We start from the raw sequence: 26233 nt of genomic DNA, 5'->3' as shown, positions 1-26233 counted from the left end.
TCCACGTTGAATAGTAAGGGAAATCCTCTCGAAAAGGAATTTCTTTGATTTTAATTCGCCTGATTCCGCAATAAGTCGGTTTCCAATGACATAATGAAATGGATGGCTTCTTTGCACCAAGGGCCTAAGATTTCAAAGATTAAACTTTAAAATCCGTAATTTTACGAAATAATTGAACTATATTTGCTATGTTTGCGTTTGCAAGCCATTTCAGCGGCTAAACCTAAAACTTCAGTTTTCAGAATGTAACTGCCTGCAAGTGTATTTACAATAGTAACGTCCCAAACTAAAGGTTGACCCTTAATCCATGGTACTAAAGTCATCCCATCTGGGCGTTTTCCATCATGCCGAGACAGTCCGTTTGGTTCTAAAGTTGAATTATTTATTTATTGCTATGTTTATTTATTTTATTTCATCCTGTGTCAAATTTCAATACTTTACGTCATCAGTTTGAATCCGGGAAAACGCAAAAAACGGCCGGACGCCGGTTAAGTGTTGCTATTGGAAACACAAAAGTAACCATCGCAATAACAATTATTCAGGTTTAAGAAATGTTTTATTCAAAACTACATCAAAATACAAATTAACAATTTAACTATTTCGGCCACAAAGAAGATGATGCACTTACTTTCTCAGACTAAAAACGTTAGTTCACAAATAAAATAATACAAACATTTAAACCAAATCTAAAAAATAGGCCAGCCAGCATAACCTCTTCCGTAATTTTCTTCACATTATTTTCTGATTTCCATTTACAAAAATGGCTGAATTGTTTTTGATACCTTTCACCAGACTTGCTACACTTGCTAGGTATTAATTCAGCACAGGCTTCTGCAGATTTTCTTACAATTTCTGGAGGATTTGCTTTAGAAGTCATTTTGACGCACCAAACTATTTCAACAAAATAAACAATTTCCAAACAGCCGTTGCTAATCATGTTCCAGAAATGTTACTAGATTTAGAGTTTTTGTTGAATTATTTTGAAATTAATTTCAATGTTTCTTTCAAACGAAATTTGAGGCAGGATGAAATAAAATACATAACAACATTCGTCCGTGAACTCTTTTTACAGTACTCGTTTCGAGTTTCAAGACTCGGCTCCTTAAACGTCTAACTCGTACTGTAAACTATGAGTTCCCGGACTTATAACGTTAATTACTATATTGCTATCCTTCGCTATCTGCGAAGCTGGAAATCAACTTGTAGAAGTTAGTCCCTATAATATAAGTCACTTCGAGAAGTCAAATCAAGTCAAAATCATCCACAGACATTTTAATTTTATTTTCATTATCCTTCAGCCACCATGTTTTCCACTTATCAAATTATTCATTATTTAGATACCTACAAAAATGTCTTATATTTTTAAGAAAATAATTACCAAAAAACGTCATTACAAAAACGTAAAAGTAAAAAAGTAGATCAAACTTTTCACAACTTTTCACTTCATCTACTTTGCACTTTATTCTAATGCTAAGAATACCTAAAATAAGTAAATAGGTACATACTGCATTTATACACTAAAGCAACTACGAGTACATTATTAAAAGTGGTAATACTGCCCAGCGTAAAAGTTCTAATGCCACTAAGCCAGCATAACAATGTATTCGTTAGATAATAATCCTAGATTAAAATGTACATATTTAATTTTATCTAATTCCGTGGAATAAATGATACTTATCTCACTAATTTTGAGTGGGATAAGAACTTCATTACCTCACGCATTTTCATTACCTCACTCAGTGAGGTAATGAGTTTCATTACCGCACTCAGTGGAATAAATGAGTTTCATTACCTCACTCAGTGGGATAAATAAATTCTTATCCCACTGAGTGCGGTAATGAAACTCATTTATTTCACTGGCGAAAATCAATAGATAAGATTTATTTTTTTAATTTAGGGCGGTCTTAGATAAAATTTTGTACATAACACGTGGGCTAACGCCCTCGTCATCTGCAATTTTCACACTCGCGTCCTGTAATATTGCTTTTATCCCACTAATTATGTAAATAACTATTATATAACCAGCAAACACGTTTAAAACAAATTCCTTATTCATTTTTGCCTAGTTTATTTATTGATAAATCAGTAGTTTCGAACACATGCTTAGCTACAAGTGAACTACCTATTTGCTTGCACCAGTCTTTAAATAATTGATTACAAGTTCGGAAATTTTCTTCTCAATTAACATTTAATTATGCTTTCGTCGAGTGAAAATTATTAAAAGCCAAGAACAAATGGAATTATAAAACATCAAAATCATTGTTATATGCGGATTGCCCAGTAATTAAAAATTTAAGCTCTAATTAATAGGTGCTGCGGATCGGTCCATAACGATACTTTGAAGTTTTAAATTTCTTTGATTGTTAATTCGACCCAATGGTCATAAAAGCCAAGAACTTGTGCTTCCTGCACTCATTCTAGAACAGAAGTTTGTCTTAGTGACTCCGTATTTGCAATGGTGGAAAATAATGATTATTTTCAATTTATTTTCAACTATTACAGCCAAACTGGCTTAAGACGATCTAGCAAATTTTTTCATAAATGTGTTGCACTTTATGTGCTTTATCCTTTATTATTCATTTTTTATTTCATGGTAATATTCAATTTTCGTTACAAACACCGTAATATCTTCGACTTTGCTGAAATTTTTGCTTCAATTTCTATCTTTGGAAATGTATACGTTCATCAACACTTGAAGGACTTGTATAAAACATTTCATTTTTCAGTTGGTCATCAGGAAAACACTTATTTTGAAGCATGGTTCTTTATGGGAAGAAATCTTTGAAGAACGTTCGCGCTTCTGGAGATACGATTTATTCGGACATAGTGCAGGAGAAAAATTTCGAAAAATAATGGATGTTAGTGTTTCAATTATAAAACTGTTTTGGGGCAGTGGATTTGTTTCTATTGCAGTCCATTTGGTGACACCGTTTTTTGTTCAACGAATGTTATTACCACACCCTTGTTGGATTCCTGGAAATAACTTTGTTTTGAGAGTAATTCTCTACACCTTAGAAGTTATTTTCGACATGGAATCACTCTTTCTAGTAGGAGTATTTGATGGATTTTATTTATTGATGTGTATGAATCTCAAAATACAGTTTTCTCTCTTGTCTAAAGCAGTTCATACAATTCATATAGGGACAAACCCGACAAAAGCCCACGAAGAAATCTGTTGGAAGAAATTGAAACAGTACAATCGATATCACCAATTCTTGTTGAAGTAAGAATATCATGTTTCATTAAATATTATTTCAAAACTATCTTTCAGAATGCACAAGAATTTAAACACACTTTTCTCGGAGTTTTTTGTTTGTCTCTGTTTTCTTACCATTGGAGGAACTTGCCTTTCCTTATTTGTCATATTCGATGAGTAAGAAATTAATATTTTTTAATTAATTTTCACAATTGTAACATTTCCTCTTTGGTATTTTCTAAACACAATACAGACTACAAATTTTTAACTCAATCAACAACAAAACGTTAAAAATTGAGTGCTGTTGTTTTGTTGAATTTTGAAATTCTTTTTTAGTTCCTCAAGTTCCGTCCAAGTTGGTGAAAATATATCATATTCAGTATTAATAAACGTATTGCTGACGATGACGTTCATTCCAGCAGGTGAAATTGAAATAGAGGTAAGAATTGAAGGCACAATTTTTAACTAACAACTATTTTTAACGAATAAATCTAATCTAGGCTGACACTTTAACTTCAGAAATTTACAACATCGACTGGTACAATGCGAACGATTTAAAAATTTGCAAATTTGTACTATTTTGGTTAACTCAAGCTCAAACTCCTGTACAAATGTCGGGCGCTGGGGTCGTAAAAGTAAATAGACCTGTCATGCTTCAGGTGAGATTTAAAAAGACAATTCACAGTTTTGTTCAGAGAAAAATGCAAGTAACTATATTTTTAGATACAGCGAATTGGATTTTCTGTTGCAACAGCGTTAACAGGATTGAAATAGAATTATAATGGGACACAACAAAATAATAGTTATTTTTTCTATAATTGATTCAAAAAATTGAAATTAAAAATTCAAAAATTTTGAAGGAACTCTGAAGTTTCAATGCAGTGACCATGTTGCTAGGTAACTAATAAAAAACAGTGCGTGAAATGAAAAACAGAAATAGTCGTATGCGTGAAATTGCATTTCACACACTGTTTTGCATGGATTCTATGGTTTCGATCTTACTAACAATGCCAAAAAAAAATACACGTCAGAAAATGACCCACTTCAGGCACAGATAACTATGCGTGAATTTCAATTTTTTTGAATCAATTATAGAAAAAAGTAGTTTATTTTAACTAAAAAAACAATAATAAAGTTGCAAAATTTCAACAGCAATATGCATACAAGGAAATTAAATGTAGTACGCATAGTAGGAAGTAAAAACGGCAGCACAAAAACGAAATAGTAGATTATGCACCGAGGGAGTGATGTGCGTGATTTTTACCCGAGGTGCAGTTTGTAGCCCGAGGGTTCTGCAAAACACTGAGGGTAACAATCATTCACTCCTGAGGTGCAACGATTTTAATTGAAAAAAGCCGAAAATTTGTAAATTATTTCTAACTCTTAGGTTAAGTTAGTGTCATGTTAACAGTTAAAAATAATTTTTAACCTTTCGGCTTTTTTCAGTTAAAATTTTTGAGTCGTGCAAAAAATAGTATCTGCACCTCGGGAGTGCACGATCGTTCCCGTCGGTGTTTTGTAGGATCCTCGGGCTTCGCTTTCAGGCTACAAACTGCACCTCAAGTAAAAAAATAAAATTTTATTTTTTATTTATTGAATATAACCCAATTTTTGACTCGATAATGTGATTTCCCCGCTTTTTGGATGTCACAAGAAAAACTTCGGCCTACAAACTGCACCTCCAGTAAAAAAAAATTAATATGTATCAAAAAGGTTGAATTGGCTATGCTTTTTTGCCCAAGGGAAAAAAAGTTGACCAAAATCTTGAGTTGGTTATGTTTTTTATCCAATGGAAAAAAAGAGTCACTTTACTCCATACAATCTCAGGGAGTAAAGTTGCTCATTATATGGAGGTCGTGCAAAAAGTGTTTTTCTCCTTGTTAAGACCTAATTACTGTCGACAAGAGCTCCTCCAGAGAAACGTATGCTGCCGTCCTCATATATGGATTTTTGTAGCTAAAAATACTGAATTGCTCTTGGAACATCTTCACCGATTTATTATTCGTTTACTTAAAAATTATATCTAGATTGAATAAATTCTATTTTTAATATTGGCTTAAATTAATTGAATCATGGGATCAAATCCTGCCAAGAATGTTTAGTATTGTCCAATATTATGTGAAGAAAAAATTATGTACTTTACACTAAGTACAGTAAGTACTTCAATAGAGATTCGAGTTTTATAATGATAATAATTTATTACGAGAGGAAACGAACACACATAAAAGACGAATAAAAAATATTCGCCAAATTAATTTAGAATATTACAAAACTAAAAAAATAAAATTTTGCAAAATGTGTTTTCTTCTGGTATTCAAAGGTTCCCAATTAAACAGAAAAAATAGCGGAAGAGGCACAAATGGCGGCGATGAAAAGAGACAACAAAACACTCTACGTAAACGAGAAAATCAGAGACCTCAGTGACACAAAAAGGAACTGTAAAATCATCAAAGACAAAAACCAGCAAATACTAACAACGCTGGACGAGCTATTAGAAAGATGGGTAGAGCATTTTAAAGAAATATTGAACATAAAAAGAGAAAGAAAAGAGAGAATAATAGAATCGAATGTAAACACAGAACCACCCAGCATAGAAGAACTGATAGTGGCAATAAATAGTTTAAAGAACAATAAAACACTTGGAATAAACCAAATTTCGGGAGACTTACTAAAAGTAGACGCACACACATCCGCTGCCATATTATTACCACTATTTATAAGAATTTGACAAGAAGAGGTATTACCAAGACATTGGAAGATAGAAGTAATAAAGTACCAAAGTAAAGAAACTTGAAGACATGTAATACGAGTAATTGGAGAGGAATAACGCTACTGAGCACGCTAAACAAGCTCTTCTGTAAAATGATAGAATAATAGGTAAAATCGACAAAGGCCTAAGGAAAGAACAGCATGGCTTTAGAACAGGACGCCCCTGCATAGACGTAATCAACAATGAGAGAGAAAAATTGAAGATTACAAATTAATTAGGACGGTTTTGGGAAATTCAAACGAGAGTAGAAGAATTCTAAGAAATTCAATGGAATTGAATATGTATAGCATTGTAAGGGTCAAACTCTTAGCACTTGCCTAAAAGCATTTAGAAGCCCAATTTAGGTAGGTATTATACTTAAAAAAATAGAAAATGGTCTAATTTTATTTCTCTTTGCTTTCTTGTTGCACAATTATAATTTTATACCGGGTGGCCCAACATTTACCATTTTTGCGATTGCACATTTAATAATTGTCGAATTAGAGTTATAAGCCTGCCTCATTATTTTATTTATTCATTTTCGCGTCAGGAGGCGATTAAGACCCAGTTTCTGGAAACAGTTTTATTTCGCCAGTTAGTTAACTCTCCGATAAATACAAAAATCATGTAATGCACATTTTTTTAGGATTCTGTGATAACCCTGTTAGGAGATATTAATTAAAACAAGATGACAAAAAAAATAATTTTTGTACAAATTTGTACCTTTTTATATAAATTTTCCTACAATCGATGTAGAAAGTAGGTCTTTGCGCTTGCATTTGACAACGCAAAGTTGACGTTTTCCGAGGACTGTCACTTTGTCGCTCACGCGCGAAAAATGTTAAGGTACTATATCACAAAGGTATAGCCAACGGTGCAGAGATATATCTCCCTCTCTTTTAATTTCGAGCAATGTTAAGTTAATCTGTTTGACAGGATACAAACATCCCTTAAAATTGTGTATACTTCTTTGTCACACTCACGGGATTTATCGATAATGTCCTCTCTTTTAATTTCGAGGCGAAAAATTGTGGAGCGGAATGGCGCTAAATTCTAAAGATATAGTACCTTAAAAAATGTACAAAACGCTCGCTCTTCGAATTTTTTGTTAAAATCAGATGGCCAGTGATTATTGTAACTAGGTATTACATTGATTTGGTTCAAATAAAATAATATGTAGTAGTCATAGTTGCGATTGTAGGAAAAATCTTGTGTGTGTTGCGAGCGCAAATGTACATTGTAGATTTCGAGAAAATCTCTCAATCTCTTAATCGACAATGTATCACTTTGCGCTCTTAATACACAAATAGCTATTTAAGAAGGATTTTTTTTAAATAATGTTACACTACGACCTCTCGTAGAACTTACCTAAATTAAACTAATGGATAAAACACAACGTAGGATCAATAAATATTTCTTTCTCACAACTTTTGTTTCGTATTTTTCCGCCAGAATATCATCCGATGGAAAGCAGCAACCAATAATACACCAAATAGGGGCGAAAAGTTACATTGCGGATTGCACAACAACGTCAAAAAATGTCTCAAAGAAGAATAGAAAAAAGTCGAGACGGTTCAATATTGATTAAACAAGTCTGGAAAAAACCACTTCATGAAGTGAATAATAATACGTATGTATTATCACTAATAAAGATTAATATCAGATATTACTCTAGATTAATAAATGAATTTCAAAAAAACTAATCATCCGTTTCCTTCGTTATGTTCGTCATCCATTCATAGTAGGGCGCCGTTCTTGTAAAACCGGAAGGATGAATACTTTCACAACCATCCGAACTAACAAAACTAGCAATACCAACAAGAGCGTAAGTTCTACCATTTTGTACAACCATTCCACCCCCATTGTCACCCTACAAAACAATAATCAACACCAAAAGAAAAAAAGAATTGCTTACAACTCACAGTACAAGTTCCTTCGTTATAATTTCCAATTGCACAAATCATTTTATCAGTAATTTGATTCCCATAAGTTATCCGGCACTCTGCATTTGTGATGACAGAAAGCACTGAATATTGAAGACTGTTGCTAAGTTCAGCATCAGCTAAAGATAATTAGTGAATTTTAAATTAGTTGAGAGCAAAATTCTTACAATCGCTGGTTTGTCCCCAACCCAACACATATACACTAGCGTTGTCCGATAACGTTCCCTCTCTTGGATGTATTGGATGAAGATAAACTACAACGGTACCAAATCGATTCTTCTGGCAAATATCTTTAAAAAAATAAACTTACTGTGGTACTCTACAGACATACGCAACTTTATTAAGCCTATGTCATTTTCTATAGTTTCTGGATTAAAATCTGGATGCAGGATGTAAGTGGAAGAAGAAACAGTGACTCGATTGGGATCATCAGAAACCAACTCATTTGATCCTAATTGAATTGTGAAGACAACACCACTAGAAAAATAAATGCAAAATTGGTCCTCGTTGTAAGTGAAAATTATTTATATTAGTACTTATAAACACAGTGACCAGAGGTGGCAACCCATTGATTGGCAGTTAGAGTTCCTCCACAGAAGAACCTACTGGTACTGGTTTGTACTTGAATAGCTGCGGCGAAAGGGAACTGACCAGCTCTAGCATCTTCACCACCTATCACTCTTGTTTGTGAAGAAGTTCCGTTGGTCTAAATATTATATCATTAAATATGTTTCATTTGACTTATTGCATTTAGTTTACCTGATTTAAAAAGCACGTCAACGTTAGAAGTAAATAGAACAAAACCATTTTACGTTTTTTGCACGATTTATTGCTGGAATAACTAAGATATGATTACAAAAAACTGTTTGGCAAACTGCTAAATCCCATATATGCGTTTATCTTTTATTGATTGGGATTAAAGAATTCCTAAGTGTTTTTATCTTTAGAATTTTGATTAAGGTTATGATCTGGTTATGTTATTAATCCACTCGGTGTAAGGCCGGACTCTTGTAAAACCAGAAGGATCGGTACTTTCGCAGCCGTTTGCGCTAATAAAGCTCGAAACTCCAATGAGTAGACAATATTTCCCATTGGTTATCACCAAAGGCCCTCCATTGTCGCCCTGAAACATTTTCTGTAAACATTATTTTCAAAAACATTTCACTTACAATGCAAGTCCCTTCGTTGTAATTTCCGCTGGCACACACCATATTGTCGGTGATTTGGTTTCCATAAAATATTCTACACTCTTCGTTTGTCAAAGTAGTAACATCTACGTATCTGAGATCGTTGGAAAGAGTGCCATCAGCTAAAAATAAGTAAAAAATAAAGTAAAAATATTTTTAGATAGAGGAACTTACTATCACTAATCTGTCCAAATCCCAGAGCTACAGTTTCTGTGTTATTTAGAAAATGTGATGCCGAAGTATAAATAGGTTGTATGTACCCTACAAGATTTTTTCTAAAAGTGGTACCAATATTGTACTTATTATGTTAAGTTACCATTTAGCATAACAGGCATTCGGAGTTCTATAACAGCAATATCATTGTCAATAGTGTCTGGATTGAAGTCTGGATGTAAGTAGTATGTAGAAGTTGAAACAATTATACGATTTGGGTCGTCACCCTCCAGAGTGTTAGATCCCAGCTGAATGGTGAAAAGGAGAGCGCTAAAATGACAGTCTAGAAGAAAGCACTCAAGAGAAAATTTATTCACTTGTAAACGCAGTGTCCTGAAGTTATGATCCATTGATTCCCTGTTAGAGCTCCCCCACAGAAGAATTTGCTGGCCTCAGTTTGGACATGGATGGCCGCTGAAAACTTGAACTGAGACACTCTTGCAGGTTGTCCTCCAATTATTCGCGATGCTGAAAAATTAAATGAAGAGAAAGGAAATTACGTAGACAAATATTTTACCAGGACTGTTTCGTAAACTCCAAGGGGTCGCGACCTGAGGAATTAGATTTGCACAAATAAATTATCGAAAAAAAATCTGATAACTTACCTGGAGCAAAGTGAAAAATACAAAAAATGAAAAGATGACAAGAGTTTTCATGTTTGGTTGTCAGTTCGGTGCAAGAAACAGGACGCTATTTAAAGAAACCTTTGTTTGCTAATTTGGCTTCAATTCAGCAATTTAGTGTAATTCCTTTTATCTCAAATAAAATACTTAATAAATTGTGTCTAGCGGATATTATCAGTAATTACACAAGCCCAATTACAAGCTAAAAATTTATTTTTACCTGATACCTTCCTAATTGGTCGACAATTGCTTTTATTTGTGTGCGACTAGTACCACCAAGATATTTTTCCTTACAAATAATTTCAAAATCTTGCAGATTAACCGATTAGTTAGAAAGAAAACTCATAATAAATCGAAATTTTATAAACTTTATTTTTCAACATCTTGACAAATTAAAATTTTTATCATGATTTAATCTTTTCTAAAAATCAAATACATACAATTTTAAGTTAAATTAATGCATAATAAAATTTATGTACATAATACCTTCAATTACTACTCCAGATATTATGTGTTTGTAATTCTGCTAAATAAATAATTTTTTCTAATTTTGACATATAAAGTGACACTTTTCAAAATTAATTGACGTTTGGAAACGTCACACTTTTCGTAACTGGTTACGAAAAGTAAAATCTTTCCTAACTGGTTAGGAAAAATTTATTGTATCACCAGTTGAGACTGCCATATTTTTTGTTTTTAAGCAAAATAACCGTGCCTACTTACCTACTTGATATTTTAACACAATAATAATTTATTATTAATGAAATTCATTACTTTGTTTAACGTTTGCAGAAACTTTTTTTTTGTCAAAATTAGAAAAAATCTTGTATGTAACACGTTAGGAAATGCAATTTTGTGTAACTCCTGTGATTTTGCGGGATCTCGCTGCGCTCGTCCCGCAAATATTCCACTCGTTACACAAAATAACGCATTTCCTAACTGGTTACATAAATAGCTAATTGAATTACTTTACGAGCCTCTAAAAAGAAGATAAATGTTGGCCATATTTATCTTCATTGTGTCACTGTAATTTACATTTTGAAAATCATCATTTAAGACCCGATATCATATTAGTTATTTCTAATCGAAGTGATTAGGATCAATTTTAATAACTGTTATCTTAATCTAAACTTTTTGAAAATATTTTAGTATTAAAGTAAATAGCAATATTGAAAAGAAGGTTGAATACTAAGGATAAAAGAATCAGTGCATTTACAGCGATTGCCATCAGTAAGTTTGAAAATCCAATGAGTAAAGAGTATTTGGTTATCACCAAGGTTCCTTATTATCACCGTTACATATTTTCTGAAAATGTTGAAAAGTTGATTGAAAAAAAAATGCAATTGCAGAGAAAAATATTTTACTTTTACTCTTTCGTAAATCTGAAGGAGTTGTGATCTGAAAAATTATTTTACATTTTAAAACTAAAAGTATCTAGAATAAGCAAAAGTTCCACTTACCTGGAACAAAGTCAAAAATGTAATAGTTATTTGTACAACTAGTTATGCAAGTCATACTTTTTTTCATGAATTTGCAGATTGATTAACGAGGGCTTAGCCCGAGTTAATCAAGCAAATAAGTAAAAATTTAGTTTAAATCCTTTTATCTCAAATAGAGTGATAAGTTCTATCTACTGGAAATTTCCAGTTTCCTAGTAATTATACAAGTCCACTTCCACCTTCATTTTTTTCTTTTAATTTTATAAAAAAATATCGACATTTACAATTTCAGTTCATCACAGTTATTGGAATAAAACCGGTGGCACCACAAATATGTTTCAAATCTTCTAGAGTAATCGTTTTTGAATTGAAACACTTTCAGGGACGCATTGGAACCTTCTTATTTTAGAAAATAACGGGTGACTATTAAAATGTTCACTTAGGGGATGGCGGGATGGCCGGGGTTCCCTTGCAATGGGAAGGAACGGGCCGGGACAAGGGGAGAAAAGCAGGATGCAAGAGAGGTTGGAGTCGGAGGTTGCTTCGGGAGCGGGACTGGAATCGGAATGAGCTCTGCAGGCTCCGCGCGGTACTTTTGTTGACTCGGCCGCGCGATGGTGGGGCTGCGGAGTCCGGGTATTGTCGTCCAGAAGAAACACGGGTTCCGGGGCGGATTCGGTGGACGCGGTTGAGGCAGTCGGCTCCGCGCTAATTTTCTGCCCCGGCACGGAGAAAGAACGGAATTTTTCCGCCACCGGGAGCGTTTCCTAGTAACTTCGTTACAGGACCGTGGTTGTGGTAGTAGAAGGTGTGCACTCACCACCCGAGATCACGCCGCGGCAGGTGGTTTGCCGAGATCGTGAGTGTACACCCCGCCCAGACCTCCCCGTGGTGCCACCGGGTCTACGGTCGGTCGTAGCAGACTTTATGGGCAAATCGGGCGGTTCAGAAGGAGGTTTATCTGCTCCGCTCATCGGATGATGTCCCCGAAAGGTAGACAGGGGTGGGTGGCCTTAGGTCACTCACTTTTGAACTAGGGGAGCAGACAGCTCCCCGAAGTAGCGACATGGCAAAGACAAGGAGACGATTTAGGTTTTAAGAGTGGTAATAGCGATGGCCTGTGGCAGAAGCCGAGAGTGGGGCCTTCGGGCCAACATGAGCCGTCCCCGGAAGGTGGACGGGGCGCGGGTCTTCGGGCCCCAGAGATTAGGGGAGCAGACAGCTCCCCGAAGTTGACGGGTTTGTTGTGCATGGTTCATGAAAATGGCTTATGAGAGGATGACGTGAGGGTCCCCTTCGGGGGACCGATGCGCGTGACACACTGCAAGGGTCCCCGTTTCGGGGACCGATGCGCGGTGTAACATCTTTCTTGCCTTCGGGCAAGAAGAGGACGGGAGAGACTGCGGTCTAGCCCCCAAGTGTGGTACGGGTAAATGGCAGACCACAATCTGTTTACCCATAAAGCGTTCCGGCAGACTACCCAATCCCACCGCTCCTACGGTAACGGGCGTCGCGGTTAGCAATTTATGTGTTGGACTAAGGGGGGAGGGAAGCCCAACGGCTTAGCCGGTGCCCTCCCACGGGAACGGACTCTTAGTGGCAACGTGTATACGCTCACCGGTAGGTAGCAATCTTCTAGGACTTTTAGTCGTTACGGCAGACAAGTCGGGCCAAGGCCCAAGATCCATATTCAGTACCGTGGTTGCGGTGGTAGAAGGTGTGCACTCACCACCCGAGATCACGCCGCAGCAGGTGGTTTGCCGAGACCGCCCAGACCTCCCCGTGGTGCCACCGGGTCTACGGTTAGTCGTAGCAGACTTTATGGGCAAATCGGGCGGTTCAGAAGGATGTTTATCTGCTCCGCTCATCGGATGATGTCCCCGAAAGGTGGACAGGGGTGGGTCGCCTTAGGTCACCCACTTTTGAACTAGGGGAGCAGACAGCTCCCCGAAGTAGTGACATGGCAAAGACGAGGAGATGATTATGGTTAAGAGTGGTAATAGCGATGGCCTGTGGCAGAGGCTTAGAGTGGGGCCTTCGAGCCAACATGAGCCGTCCCTGGGAGGTAGACGAGGCGCTGGTCTTCGGGCCCCAGAGATTAGGGGAGCAGACAGCTCCCCGAAGTTGACGGATTTGAGGTGCATGGTTTACGAGAATGGTTTATGAGAGGATGACGTGAGGGTCCCCTTCTGGGGACCGATGCGCGTGACACACTGCAAGGGTACCCGTTTCGGGGAGCGGTGTAACATCTTTCTTGCCTTCGGGCAAGAAGAGGACGGGGAGACTGCGTGCGGTCTAGCCCCCAAGTGTGGTACAGGTAAATGGCAGACCACAATCTGTTTACCCATAAAGCGTTCCGGCAGACTACCCAATCCCACCGCTCCGTGGGCAACGGGCGTCGCGATTAGCAATTTATGTGTGGGACTAAGGGGGGAAGAAAGCCCATCGGCCTAGCCGGTGCCCTCCCATGGGAACGGACTCTTAGTGGCAACGTGTATACGCTAACCGGCTAACCGGCAAGCAAGTCGGGCCAAGGCCCGAGATACACATTCAGTCAACCTTTGGTTTGCGACGTTACTGTTGTAAATACACTTGCAGACAGTTACGTATTGAAACGTTACTGTTGTAGATACACTTGCAGACAGTTACGTATTGAAATCATCTGAAGTCTCAGGTTTTGCCGCTGAAATGGCTTGCAAACGCAAACATAGCAACTAGGCAAAAATGAAGAGGGGATTCTTTCTTTTTTGATTTTTTTATAAATACAGCTCAAAATTTTTAATGAAACGTGTTAGAAATATATTAATATACACATTAAATGTAATGTTTAAAGTACCTGTAACATTTTTAATTTAATTTTTTATATAGTTCAATCATTTCGTCAAATTACGTGTTTAAAGGTTTAGCATTTGAAACCTTAGGCCCTTGGTGCAAAGAAGCCATCGGTTTCATTAATGTCATCGGAAACCGACTTATCGCGAAATCAGGCGATTCAAAATCAAAGAAATTCATTTTCGAGAGGATTTTCCTTGCCCATTCAACGTGGAAACGCTGCAAGCATTCGGGGCACTTTTCCAGATTCCGCAATATTATCGGAAATTTTTGTATTATAAAACAAAAATGTTATGTAATTATGTTATTAATATAAAGCATTCATTCCTTTCAAAATAATAATCAATTGTAAAAAACATTTAAGAAGAAATTCAACACTTCACCTGTATCATTTGTCGAGTTGCTAGTATTTTTTTGCTTTCTTTATGCATAGAGATTAACGTTATGATAATGCTTATACGACAACAGAATGCCATAAAATTCTAAAGCAACCATAAATCGCACACTGTTATAACGTTTTTATTTACAGGCTATTCGTTCCTTTTGATTAAACATGAGTTTTGTTAAAGATTACATAGTAGTAGTAAATTGGGCTTTTTTGGCATGAGTGGGCCAGTTTGAAACGCGAGCGGAACGAACCCACACGAACGAATTGAATACAACGTTTTTAGAATTTACGTCTCTAATAGGTCTATTATTATATTCAATTTGGAGTCGTTTATGGCTATTAAACTACGAGTGTTTAATAGATCTCTAAGAAAATTTTTATCAATATTTCAGTGTATTATAATTGTCATTTACATCAAAAAACTTCCAATATTAATTTTCAAACTCTACTTTTTAAGATCTGTTGCAGATGTAGTTGCATGCGTTACCTTGAATTACCAATTAATACAAAATTCCCTAGAAATCTGGAAACCCTTTGACGAGCTTGACTTCAAAATTGTATCAAGGTTGCTGAAATCAGAACTCGGAAGTAGTTGAAATCTTCTAAAGACTAGATAGATATCTTCATATTTTAGAAGAAACTAACAAATGACAAAACAATTGAACACATTTTTCGCTGATTATCTTTTATTTCAATTTTGCATTGAAATTACAATTAGTATTAGAAAGAATACTCGTAGTTGCTCTTGGTGGTACCAATGATTAAATACAAATTATCGTATTACATTAGGTACCAAAATGCGGAATTTATGACGAGGTTACGTTTGTGATCCATTCCCTGTAATGATAAACCCTTGTAAAACCAGAAGGATCGGTACTTTCACAACCGTTTCCGCTAATAAAACTGGAAACTCCAATGAGTAGAAAATATTTGCCGTTGCTTATCACCAAAGGTCCACCATTGTCGCCCTTAAACATTTTCTGTAAAATATTTTTTGGAAAAAATTTCACTCACAATGCAAGTTCCTTCGTTGTAGTTTCCACTAGCACACACCATATTGTCGGTGATTTGGTTTCCATAAAATATTTTACACTCTTCGTTTGTTAAAGTAGTAACGTCTGCATATCTAAGGTCGTTAGACAGATCACCATCGGCTAACAATCAACAAATTCTGAAGAAACCTTTTTTTAGATGAAGAGACTTACTAACAATCACTAGTCTGTCCAAAACCAAGAGCTATAGTTTCTGTGTAATTTCCATAGTGGACTGACGCAGCATAAATAGGTTGTATATACCCTACAAAAAAATTTCTAGAGGTGGTACCACTATGGTACTCATTTTGTTGAGTTACCGTTCAGCATTACAGGCATTCGAAGTTCTATCACAGCAATATCGTTGTCAATAGTATCTGGATTGAAATCTGGATGTAAATAGTATGTGGAAGTGGAAACAACTATGCGATTTGGATCGTCGCCCTCCAAAGTGTTAGACCCCAGCTGAATTGTGAAAAGGATAGCGCTAAAAGGGCAGTTTAGATGAACGCATTCAAGAAAAAAATTTATTCACTTATAGACGCAGTTTCCTGAAGTTATGATCCATTGATTTCCTGTCAGAGCTCCCCCACAGAAGAATTTGCTGTCCGTAGTTTGGACGTGGATGGCCGCTGAAAACCTGAACTGAGACACTCTTGCAAGTTGTCCTCCAATTATTCGTGAAGCTAAAAAAATATTTGAGAAAAAGGAAACGCTGAAGAAAATATTTTACCGGCGCTGTTTCGTCGAGTTGAAGCAGTTGTGGCCTGAAAGATTCATCACGATTTGGAAAATAACATTGACTAGGGAAAGTCTGAAAGCTTACCTGGAGCAAAGTCAAAAATGCAAAAGACGAGAAGAACGCAACAATATTCATCTTTGATTATCAGTATCGTGCAAACAGAAGAAAAATGTTTAAAAATCGTAACAACAATATCGGTAGAATTCGAAAATTTAGTACAAATCCTTTTATCTCAGATTAAATAATAAATTCTATGTTTTGGAAAATTACAGTACCTATTATAACTACAGGTGTCCCAAAAATGGCGTACTAACAATGCACTACGGTGTAGAAGAGATTACCGTAAACGTCAGAAAAATTCTATTGGACTTATTTGCTGATTTGGCGGTCTTTGAAAGTGGCACTTAACACGTCAATTATTTTGAAATATATGTATGAAATTGTCAGGACAGCTACCTCTAATCGTACATATCATCACAAAGTGCAAGATCAGTCACTACCAATATTTAATCCTGCATAATAGAGAATTTAGAAGATTTGGAAATCGAAAAAAATGTTTTCAGACGACCACTGTGAAATATGGCACATTTCACACGGTTTTTCCTTAGTGAAAATTTAAAATTGCAAACGATTTCAACACGAACACGAACGAACAGCCTAACCGTGTACAATGAAAAATTTGAGAAATCTGATTGGCCGACAGCTGTGTGTTTTTATATTGTACACGGGCCGATGATTAACGATGTCTATCTCCGAACAACGGCATAATTATTTGGCCGCAGCTCTGTCGAATGATATTTGAAGATTGAAGGGATGCCGAATATTAGCGTTTTTTTTTGTGGTCGTCGAAAAAATATCGTGTATACCACGTGTTGAAAATTCGATTTCACACTCGTTTGCTTAAGCCACGCGCCTACGGCTTGTGGCTCAATTCTGCAAACTCGTGTGAAATCTTTCATTTTCAACTCTTGATATACAATATACTATTTAAATCCACTACAGTAACAGTGCAAGGTAATGATGTACAAATATATCTTTGTTTACATTGTATTACCGTTAATAATAATAATAATAATAATTAATTGATATTTTTGTCGGAAACATTTTTTTCATGTACATTTAAGCATCCTCGATAAGGTAGTAAGTAGTTTGTACGCTATTTTGGGACACATGTATATAACTCCACTGGCAACTCTTTTATTCTATAAAAAAAAAAATCTTAGTTCTAACAAAACTTATTCTTACTGTATCAGATTTTCAAAAAATGTCTGTAATAAATTTTCTCTGTTCAAAAACACAAAAAAATCCCCAAAAATTTTTATCGTAACAGAACACGTTAAGTAATAAAATGATTAACTAGTTAATACCTCCAATTGCTACTAAAAACTTAATTTCTTTATCATTCTGCTAGATGAATTATTGTTTTATTACTTTACGAAGCTCTAGCAACAAAACAAATAAACTTGTATTGTGTTATCTTTATTTCTCTTTATTACACAAGATACATTACTACAACTATTATTTTCTACAATCCTGTCACACTTTTAATCCAATCTATGTAAGGATACGTTCTTGTGTATCCCGAAGGATCGGTAGTTTCACAGCCGTTCCCACTGAAGAAACTCGAGACTCCAACGTGCTGTAAAGAACTAGCTCCAAGAGGACGCACCACCAGAGGACTCCCACTGTCACCCTTAAAAAAATTAATAAGATAAATTTAATAAAATAAATGTAGACAACTTACGTAACACGAACCCTCATTAGTACTTCCTCCAACGCAAACCATACTGTCAACTATTTGAGATCCGTACGTAAGCTGACACTGTTCGTTGGTCAAAACACCAACATCCACATAGTTTAGTATTGGTGCTAGATCATTGTTGTCTAGAAAAGTGAAGAATAAGATTTTAATCCAAATATGTGATTCCCATTGCTTACCGTCTTTGGTCTGACCCCATCCAAGAACAGTCGGGGTTAGAATTACTGGCAAATTGATCTCGGCTAGTTTGATTGGTTTAATATAGTCCGAAGATACGGAAACTTGAAGCTTAAGTAAAGCGATGTCGTTTACAAAAGTAGTTGGGTCAAAGTCGGGATGGATGGTGAACTCTGAAGTGGTGATAATTACACGATTGGGATCTTCTCCCTCTAAAGCGATGGATCCCAAGCTCACAGTTAGAACAACTGCCCTAAAATAAAAATTAAATTACAGTATTGGTCCGTGATTTTCTTGTATTGTTACCCTGATAAGCATTGACCGGAAGTCAAAATCCATTCGTTTGTGATGAGTGCTCCTCCGCAGAAATATGTTGAGTTGTCTGTTTCGACATTAATTGCAGCCATGAATGGGAACTGCTTGTCTTTGGCTTCTTGTCCTCCAATAATGCGTGCCCCTATATGTAAACATGTGGTTTAATTTTTCAAGCAAGAGTTATATCGTTCTTTACCTATATTTTTGGCAGACACCACAGATTGCTAAAAATGAAATAGCGCGAGTAAAATCGCTAATTACTTTAAGAATACAGAACGTACCTCGTTCCAAATGGAAAGCAAACCAAGACATAAAACACCAATTACTAGTTTCATCTTGCACTCTTGACACTGTTTCAAAACTGTAAATAATTGATTTCAATAATTAATCAGTTCTTTGTGGTATATAAACATATATTTATCTTATCTTACCAGTTTTACAATAATGATTAGTCTTAAGGTAATAATTATATTTACAGTTCTCTGTAGGTACTTTTAGTGGCAATTATCTTTGGATTAAGCTGTTTTTCGGTCACTTGTAAAATAATTATCCCTTTTAATTGCAGGTATTTAATAAAATTTTGTCTCTTTATACGGAAATACAATAAAAAAAAAATTTAATGGTGAAATGGTTCAGATAGGCCGCTTTAGAATTTTTTGATGTTCTCAGAAAATTGTAATTAAACGTTCGCTACCGCGGGGCTCATATATGAGTCGGGCGGTTTTACATTATAGACCGCTGGCTCATCCATGAGCCGAAATAGTTATTTACCTAACGTATGCGGGAAGTGAAATTTCCCGCGTGAGCACTTTATTTGCGGCACGACCGTAGGGAGTGCTGCATTAGTACGAACGCGGGAAATTTCTTCCCGCAAAAGTTAGGTACAAATATTTTTTGTAACGAATAACTCGAAAATATTTTAAAACAAAATAAAAATAAAAATAATTTAACATTTTCAAGGCCCTATTATTACTCTTACCTTTTTGTATTGTATTCTTGTTTGTTTTATAATAAAATTACTTATTTATTGTGGTGTTGCGAATTAATTTGACAATTGTAAATGTGACGAAGCGTCCATTTTGTTTAAAGTTTCCGTTTCCGTTTCCGGCATTAAACACCAATCTTACAATGCAATTCCCCCTAGCTTCTGCTGCAAAGTAAAAAACACCGCGTGCGGGAAATCGTTGTTTCCGCACTCCGAAGACAACCGGGAAATACCCATTTTGAGGCTATGTGTACAAAAATGTAATTGTACATCTGTAAAATTTTTCTGTCTAGGCTGTTGCTAGAGACTTGATACTGAGGAAAGGTCTAGATCTAGACTCTACTAGACGAATGTGTGACTCACATGTGTGTCGCGCGGTCTCGGCTTTTCTTTAGAGGTTATGTTGTTTTCACAGTTCATTTCTTCGCTAACAAAACCTCGTTGAATTGATTGTAAATTTGGGATTAATTATAATTGTGCCATGTCTTCAAAAAGACAACGTCTAAGAGAAACTGAATTGCAAGAAGAAGCAAATAAAGTTTTTGAAGGTTTGAATTCCGGCGATGAAGATAATGACAATCCCCCAGAAGAACCATATCAAGATTCTGGCAGTGATTAGGAACCGTCTTCACCTGAAGAGTCAGATTCAATGTTTGATGAAAGTGAGAATAATCACGATGAAGAAAATAACGAAAATGAGGACCAAAATTTTGTTGTATAAATTTTATAGCATTCAATTTTTGTTTTTGTTGCAAATGTTTACAGAATAAACTTTATTTTGTATGGGAATCAATTTTCCTACTTTATTTTAATTTTCTTGGAATCCAAATTGACCAGATTCATGCTCACATATGGGACACATGATCTATTGGTCAAAATTATTACTTACTATAGATAGACCATTGTCTCATTTATGAGCCATAAGTACAATAAACAAAAATTAACAATTTTTTGACAAGAGAATTTTCAATCACAATTTTTTTTAATGGCGGTAGCGAACGTGTTAAGAGCCTCAACTTAGAACACAAAAGTCATCGTGGGGCCAGCTAAGACAAAAATGGAATTCTAACCTAATATACACGTAACCGGATTGTTCCTTTGGACATTCGAAGCACAATAAATTTTAAAAGGGAAATCGATTCGTAGGGAAAACGAACAGCCCCAGTCTCCGAAATAATACAACAGTTCATTTTAATTTTCTTTTATTATCTGCAAATTTAATCATTCACACGAACACGCCTTAGCATTGAATTCCCAATGAACACTTTACAAAAATCGTTGTTCACTTTCACTATGTACTATGGCGGCCAAAAAATTTTGGCCGTCATTGTCTGTCAATTCAAAAAAAAAAAAAATTGTAATCCCTACTTTATTGTCATCATGATTACCGTCTTGATTATGAACGTTGTTTTTTGGGTGGTAAATTTCAAAACTCAAAATTATTTTGTCATTTCTACTACACAGAACGTTTACCTCAGGTTATCTATGTACGATTGCTCTAATTTTGTTCAATCAATCCGGATTTTTGGAATATATGAGCTTCAAACAGTTTAAATTGATTGTCAAAATGACAAGAATCGAAAGTAGGGTTACGATTCCTAAAGGTTTATTTACACTTTTCTTGAATGTCAAGAAAGTGACGGCCAAAATTTTGTGGCCGCCATAGTACAATAAGTTTAATTATTTTTCAATTGACCGCTTGTTAATTTCAATATTAATGAATTCTTTTGTCTAAATTATAGTGTATTAATGGACCTCATTAATACACTATTTTTCATTAGTCAACGATTTTTGCGATTTTGACGTTTTGATTAAATTTTGATGTATAAACAACCTTACACTTACCAACACTGCAGCAGGTAGTGCAGCAGGATTTTCTATATTTTATAGCTCCATAACTGCACAATTACAAATTCACTTTTTCAAAAACTGACATTTTTGGTTATAATTCGCATGTCATATTCTTCAAAGGTAACTAGGTTTCCGTAGCAATCGTGATTTTTACGTGAAATTGAATGTGAATGGAGTTGACGTCTTCTGACACTCTTTGTGGAAAAGTGAATAGAAAGTGTTGAAAAATTTAAAAATGGCCTACCCTGAGGACAAAAAAAGAATGAAGGTATTTATAAGGTCTGATCTTTATGGAAAAAGATGAAATTGGTTTTGATTTGGCTTTAATTTCAAAATTTGTCACCAAAAAAAAAAGTTTGCGGTCAACGAAAAAATTTTGTAATCAATTCTTTTGTTAATGAGCGATTAATAATCTCAACTATTAAAGCCACTCACTCGCTACACTCGTTCGTGCTTTAAACAGTTTCGATTATTAATCGCCTTCATTAACAAACTAGTTTATTAGATAACTATTAATTATTTTCATCTACAGATGTAGCAATAAAATGTAAGCGTAAATATATTAAATTAAAATCTGCGATTTTCAAAGGTCAAAGAGGCTACAAGGCATAAAAATCATTTAAACACAACAAAATTGCCACTTGAGGAGTTATTACCTCACAAATAAGACAACAAATCAAGTGCAAGATGAACACTGACAAGTGGAAAAGAATTAAAATCACTATTCCAAAATATTTTTGTGGTAAAATCTTACTTACGAGTATCAAAAGAAAACATATTTTTTATACCTTCTCTTTATTGCGCTCAATACTTTACATCTTACTCAATGCTTGTCACATTTTTTATCCAATCGACGTAAGGATACGTTCTTGTGTAACCCGAAGGATCAGTACTTTCGCAACCATTTCCACTGAAGAAAGTCGAAACTCCTACGTGTTGCAAGAATTGCCCGCCGATCAAACGCACCACCAGAGGACTACCACTGTCACCCTTAAAGAACAAACTTTAAACTGACTTAAAAGTTTACATTTGTGAGATTTACAATGCAAGAACCTTCATTGTAATTTCCTTCAACACAAACCATATCATCAGTAATTTGGTTACCGTAAGTTATCTTACATTCAGCATTTGACAGGACAGCCAAACCAACATAATTGAGTCCGCTGGATAATTCAGGATCCGCTGAAAACTCCAATTTGTTAAAACATTATATCGTGGATCAAAAATGGTTAGTACCGTCGCTGGTTTGTCCCCATCCGATAGCAGTAGGTGCTGCAGAGTTTGGCAGATTAGTTGAGGCTAGTCTAATTGGTTGGATGTAGTCTGAAAGCTCAACAGGCATTCGGAGCTTGACAAGTCCAATGTCATTAACGGAAGTATCCGGATCAAAGTCTGGATGTGGTACTACATGTGAACTGGCCACAGTAACACGATTGGGATCAGTTCCTTGCAAGTTGTTGGAACCAAGACGTATGGTAATAGTGACTGCCCTAAAATCCGCGATAAACTATTTGTTAGTTTTATTTGGTGTGAAGTTACCCGTTGACGCAGTGAGCCGATGTTAAAATCCATTCGTTGGTAATAAGAGCGCCCCCACAGAAGAACTGAGTGGTTGCCGTTTGAACATTTAAGGCTGCTGCGAATGGAAACTGGGCGGCTCTTGCTTCTTCACCCCCAATAATACGAGCCGCTAAGAATTTTCACATTAACACAAACAATTCAATCAAAAATTAATTTTTACCCTTGTTGCTCTTGGCGTAGACGGGAAGTTGCTTGGCCCAGATGGCAACAACGCACAAGACCAAAACAGCCAGAAATTGCATGTCGATGGGGTGAGAATACTTATTCCGCTTTAGAAAAGCTTTTCAACTAGATTAGCTTCATGCAATAACTACTTTTATAGTGGAAGTACCCGCAATAAGATAAATAAATATCTATCTTATCTTAAAGTATTAATTCGTTATGGTAGCTGTCTGGCCGTTGTAAAGTAATAATACCTACTCATGGTTTTAAATTTATGCTACTCCTCAATTAGTTGCTGTCTCTGTAGTGATTAAATAGTTATTAATCTCCTCTATAAATATTATCAATGTTGCTTGTATTGCACAAATAATAAACCTGGAATGACCTAGTTTTTGCCCTGACCTACACATAACTGAAATTGTATGATTTTCAAAGAATATAAGACTTAAATGCTACCATTAGCATTATCAAGTATCGTAAGTAATTTCCCCAATTAGTACAATTTTGACCAACGCATTATGAAACTCTTATCAAGAAATGGACCGTTGTTGCAAAAGGGTTATTCATACAATAAGTGCATCAAATAGTATGAATGGGAAGTTTTTGGTGTAAAACGTGATAAAGGTAAAATAAGTAAGTAAGAACAAAGGAATTCTTATTGGAAAATACGAAAATCTAAAAGTTTTTCCAAGCGTACTCCAATAATATAAAAACTTGAAAGGAAAGTAACTATCTCAAGGAATGGCTTTGCAACTTCTATAAGAGAGAAATTCTATTCGAACAACCACAAAGTAGGTATCACTTCACAATTGCAATCGATAGATCAAAGGATTATCAAAATTTGATGAACTCTTTCTGATGTCTGATTTGAACGAGAATAAATTTAGCGAAAGCACTATCATGATTTAGTTATTTATTTAACGAGTTCGTGTGTAAATTGGGCTTTTTTTGGTATGAGTGGGCCAGATTAAAACGCGAGTGAAACGAGCGTTTTAAAGGCACACGAGTGCCAAAAAAAGGTATCACCTCACAGTTGCCATCGATAGATCAAAGGATTATCAAAATGTGATGAACTCTTTCTGATGTCTGATTTGAACGAGAATAAATTTAGCGAAAGCACTATCATGATAAATTGATAAATAATTTTTTCTCTTATTCATAAAAATTTTATTGGTCTATTTTTATTACAATTATAAAAATAATGTTTCCAGTCCTGAACCAAACTATCCAATTTTGACACATTCTTTATATCACTTGGTGATTCAAAATGAACGTACTTAGAACATGGTGATGTTTGCCGTCTCTCTGATCCAGTCAATATAAGCGTACGTTCTTGTGTATCCTGAAGGATCAGTGCTTTCACAGCCGTTGCCACTGTAGAAACTGAACACTCCAACGTGCTGCAAGAACAGACCTCCAATCAAGCGTACCACCAAAGGACTGCCACTGTCACCCTGCAAGAAACAAAATTTACACTGATTTCACATTTTACATTTGCCAAACTTACAAGGCAAGCTCCTTCGTTGAAATTTCCTTCGACACAGACCATATCGTCGGTAAGTTGATTACCATAAACCATTCTGCATTCTTCGTTTGATAAAACAGCCAAACCCACATAATTGAGTCCGTTGGACAACTCTGGATCATCTGAAATATACGTTGTCAAAAATACCTTTTTCAATTAAAATCATTCAGTACCATCGCTGGTTTGTCCCCATCCGATGGCAGTAGGAGCTGCAGAATTTGGTAGAGGAGTTGAAGCTAAGTTTATTGGTTGGATATAATCTGTAAATTCGACAGGCATTCGGAGCTTGACAAGTCCAATGTCGTTAACTGAAGTATCCGGATCAAATTCTGGATGTGGTACTACATGGGAACTGGCCACAGTAATACGATTGGGATCAGATCCTTGCAAGTTGTTGGAGCCAAGACGGATAGTAACAGTGACTGCCCTGAAAATTCGCATTGAACCGTTTGTTAACATTATTTTGAGTAGATTTACCCGGTGACGCAATGAGCAGATGTCAGAATCCAGTCGTTGTTGATCAGAGCGCCCCCACAGAAGAACTGACTGGTTTCTGTTTGAACGGTTATTGCTGCTGCGAATGGAAATTGACCGGCTCTTGCTTCTTGTCCTCCGATAATACGAAGGCCTAAAAATGTTCATATTAAATAAATCACATAATTAGAAGGTAAATCTTTTACCTTTGTTGCTTTTAGCATGAGCAGGAATTTGCTAAAAAATTCATTATTCATTAATTCATGTAAACACTAACAACTCGAAAATGTATACCTTAGCACAAATCGCAGCAACGCACGAGATTAAAACAACGAGAAATTTCATGTTGGTGGAGCGGAGTATTTATTTGGTCTTAGAGAAGCCTCTCAACTAGATCCACTTTACAAATTGACTACTTTTTATAGTAGAAATATTTGCAAATTTATTTATCTTATCTGACATCGTTGTAGTAGCTGTCTGATCATTGTTAGATACTTATAACACTAATGATTTTGAATTTGCGACTATCTATAATAGGCTGCTTTCTCGCAGTGATAAAATTTAATCATTATGGCCCTTAAGCACCTCTACAAACAAATTTTTTGCTAAATAAATACTAAACGAAAAACACTAGTAAGAGCTTATATTAATAACATAATTACATAATAGTAGTTTATTTGACGAGTTTGTGTGTAAATTGGGCCTTTTTTGGCACGCGTGGGCCATTTTAAAACGCGAGTGAAACGAATTGAATACAACGTTTTTTTGTTCGACGAGCCCCTTAAAGGCTCCAAATCGCTTAAAACCTTTAAAATTAGCTTGACGTTTCGTTTTAACAAGTTGTGACATTTATCAAAATCCGTTCACATAGGACAAAATTCTCAAATTCTGACAGTGTCGAACAAAAAACATTTTTGTTTTATAATACAAAAATTTCCGATAATATTGCGGAATCTGGAAAAGTGCCCCGAATGCTTGCAGCGTTTCCACGTTGAATGGCAAGGGAAATCCTCTCGAAAAGGAATTTCTTTGATTTTGAATCGCCTGATTCCGCGATAAGT

General features: G+C 35.7%; 5 protein-coding genes across 5 annotated transcripts; all 5 read right to left on the bottom strand.

The window, feature by feature from the left end:
• Positions 1-7301: 7301 nt before the first annotated feature.
• Positions 7302-8785, bottom strand: LOC138131576 (brachyurin-like). The gene is made up of 6 exons (XM_069048650.1): positions 8648-8785; positions 8425-8594; positions 8199-8365; positions 8056-8142; positions 7868-8007; positions 7302-7815 (listed from the first exon to the last, which is right to left on the bottom strand). Exons 1-6 carry the CDS (start codon positions 8693-8695, stop codon positions 7645-7647), a joined length of 783 nt encoding a protein of 260 aa, XP_068904751.1. The 5' UTR covers positions 8696-8785; the 3' UTR covers positions 7302-7644.
• LOC138131575 (brachyurin-like) lies at positions 8695-10058 on the bottom strand. Its single transcript, XM_069048649.1, has 7 exons — positions 9894-10058; positions 9806-9839; positions 9606-9756; positions 9392-9558; positions 9250-9336; positions 9058-9197; positions 8695-9011 (listed from the first exon to the last, which is right to left on the bottom strand). Exons 1-7 carry the CDS (start codon positions 9942-9944, stop codon positions 8850-8852), a joined length of 792 nt encoding a protein of 263 aa, XP_068904750.1. The 5' UTR covers positions 9945-10058; the 3' UTR covers positions 8695-8849.
• A 5176-nt stretch (positions 10059-15234) lies between these two features.
• Positions 15235-16576, bottom strand: LOC138131008 (brachyurin-like). The gene is made up of 7 exons (XM_069047758.1): positions 16428-16576; positions 16335-16368; positions 16137-16287; positions 15922-16088; positions 15780-15866; positions 15585-15724; positions 15235-15538 (listed from the first exon to the last, which is right to left on the bottom strand). Exons 1-7 carry the CDS (start codon positions 16476-16478, stop codon positions 15377-15379), a joined length of 792 nt encoding a protein of 263 aa, XP_068903859.1. The 5' UTR covers positions 16479-16576; the 3' UTR covers positions 15235-15376.
• A 1230-nt stretch (positions 16577-17806) lies between these two features.
• On the bottom strand, positions 17807-23332 carry LOC138130362 (transmembrane protease serine 9-like). The gene is made up of 11 exons (XM_069046807.1): positions 23172-23332; positions 22970-23120; positions 22667-22920; positions 22473-22612; positions 22252-22420; positions 18876-18955; positions 18791-18818; positions 18586-18736; positions 18282-18532; positions 18088-18227; positions 17807-18036 (listed from the first exon to the last, which is right to left on the bottom strand). Exons 1-11 carry the CDS (start codon positions 23251-23253, stop codon positions 17869-17871), a joined length of 1614 nt encoding a protein of 537 aa, XP_068902908.1. The 5' UTR covers positions 23254-23332; the 3' UTR covers positions 17807-17868.
• A 984-nt stretch (positions 23333-24316) lies between these two features.
• LOC138131013 (brachyurin-like) lies at positions 24317-25617 on the bottom strand. The gene is made up of 6 exons (XM_069047764.1): positions 25467-25617; positions 25379-25409; positions 25176-25326; positions 24872-25125; positions 24681-24820; positions 24317-24627 (listed from the first exon to the last, which is right to left on the bottom strand). The coding sequence occupies exons 1-6, from the start codon at positions 25515-25517 to the stop codon at positions 24451-24453; spliced, it is 804 nt and encodes a 267-aa protein (XP_068903865.1). The 5' UTR covers positions 25518-25617; the 3' UTR covers positions 24317-24450.
• Between the last annotated feature and the right edge of the window lie 616 nt (positions 25618-26233).

This window comes from Tenebrio molitor, chromosome 5, assembly GCF_963966145.1.
Source record: "Tenebrio molitor chromosome 5, icTenMoli1.1, whole genome shotgun sequence".
Lineage (NCBI taxonomy): Eukaryota > Metazoa > Arthropoda > Insecta > Coleoptera > Tenebrionidae > Tenebrio > Tenebrio molitor.
This window is presented reverse-complemented; position numbering and strand designations above follow the sequence as displayed.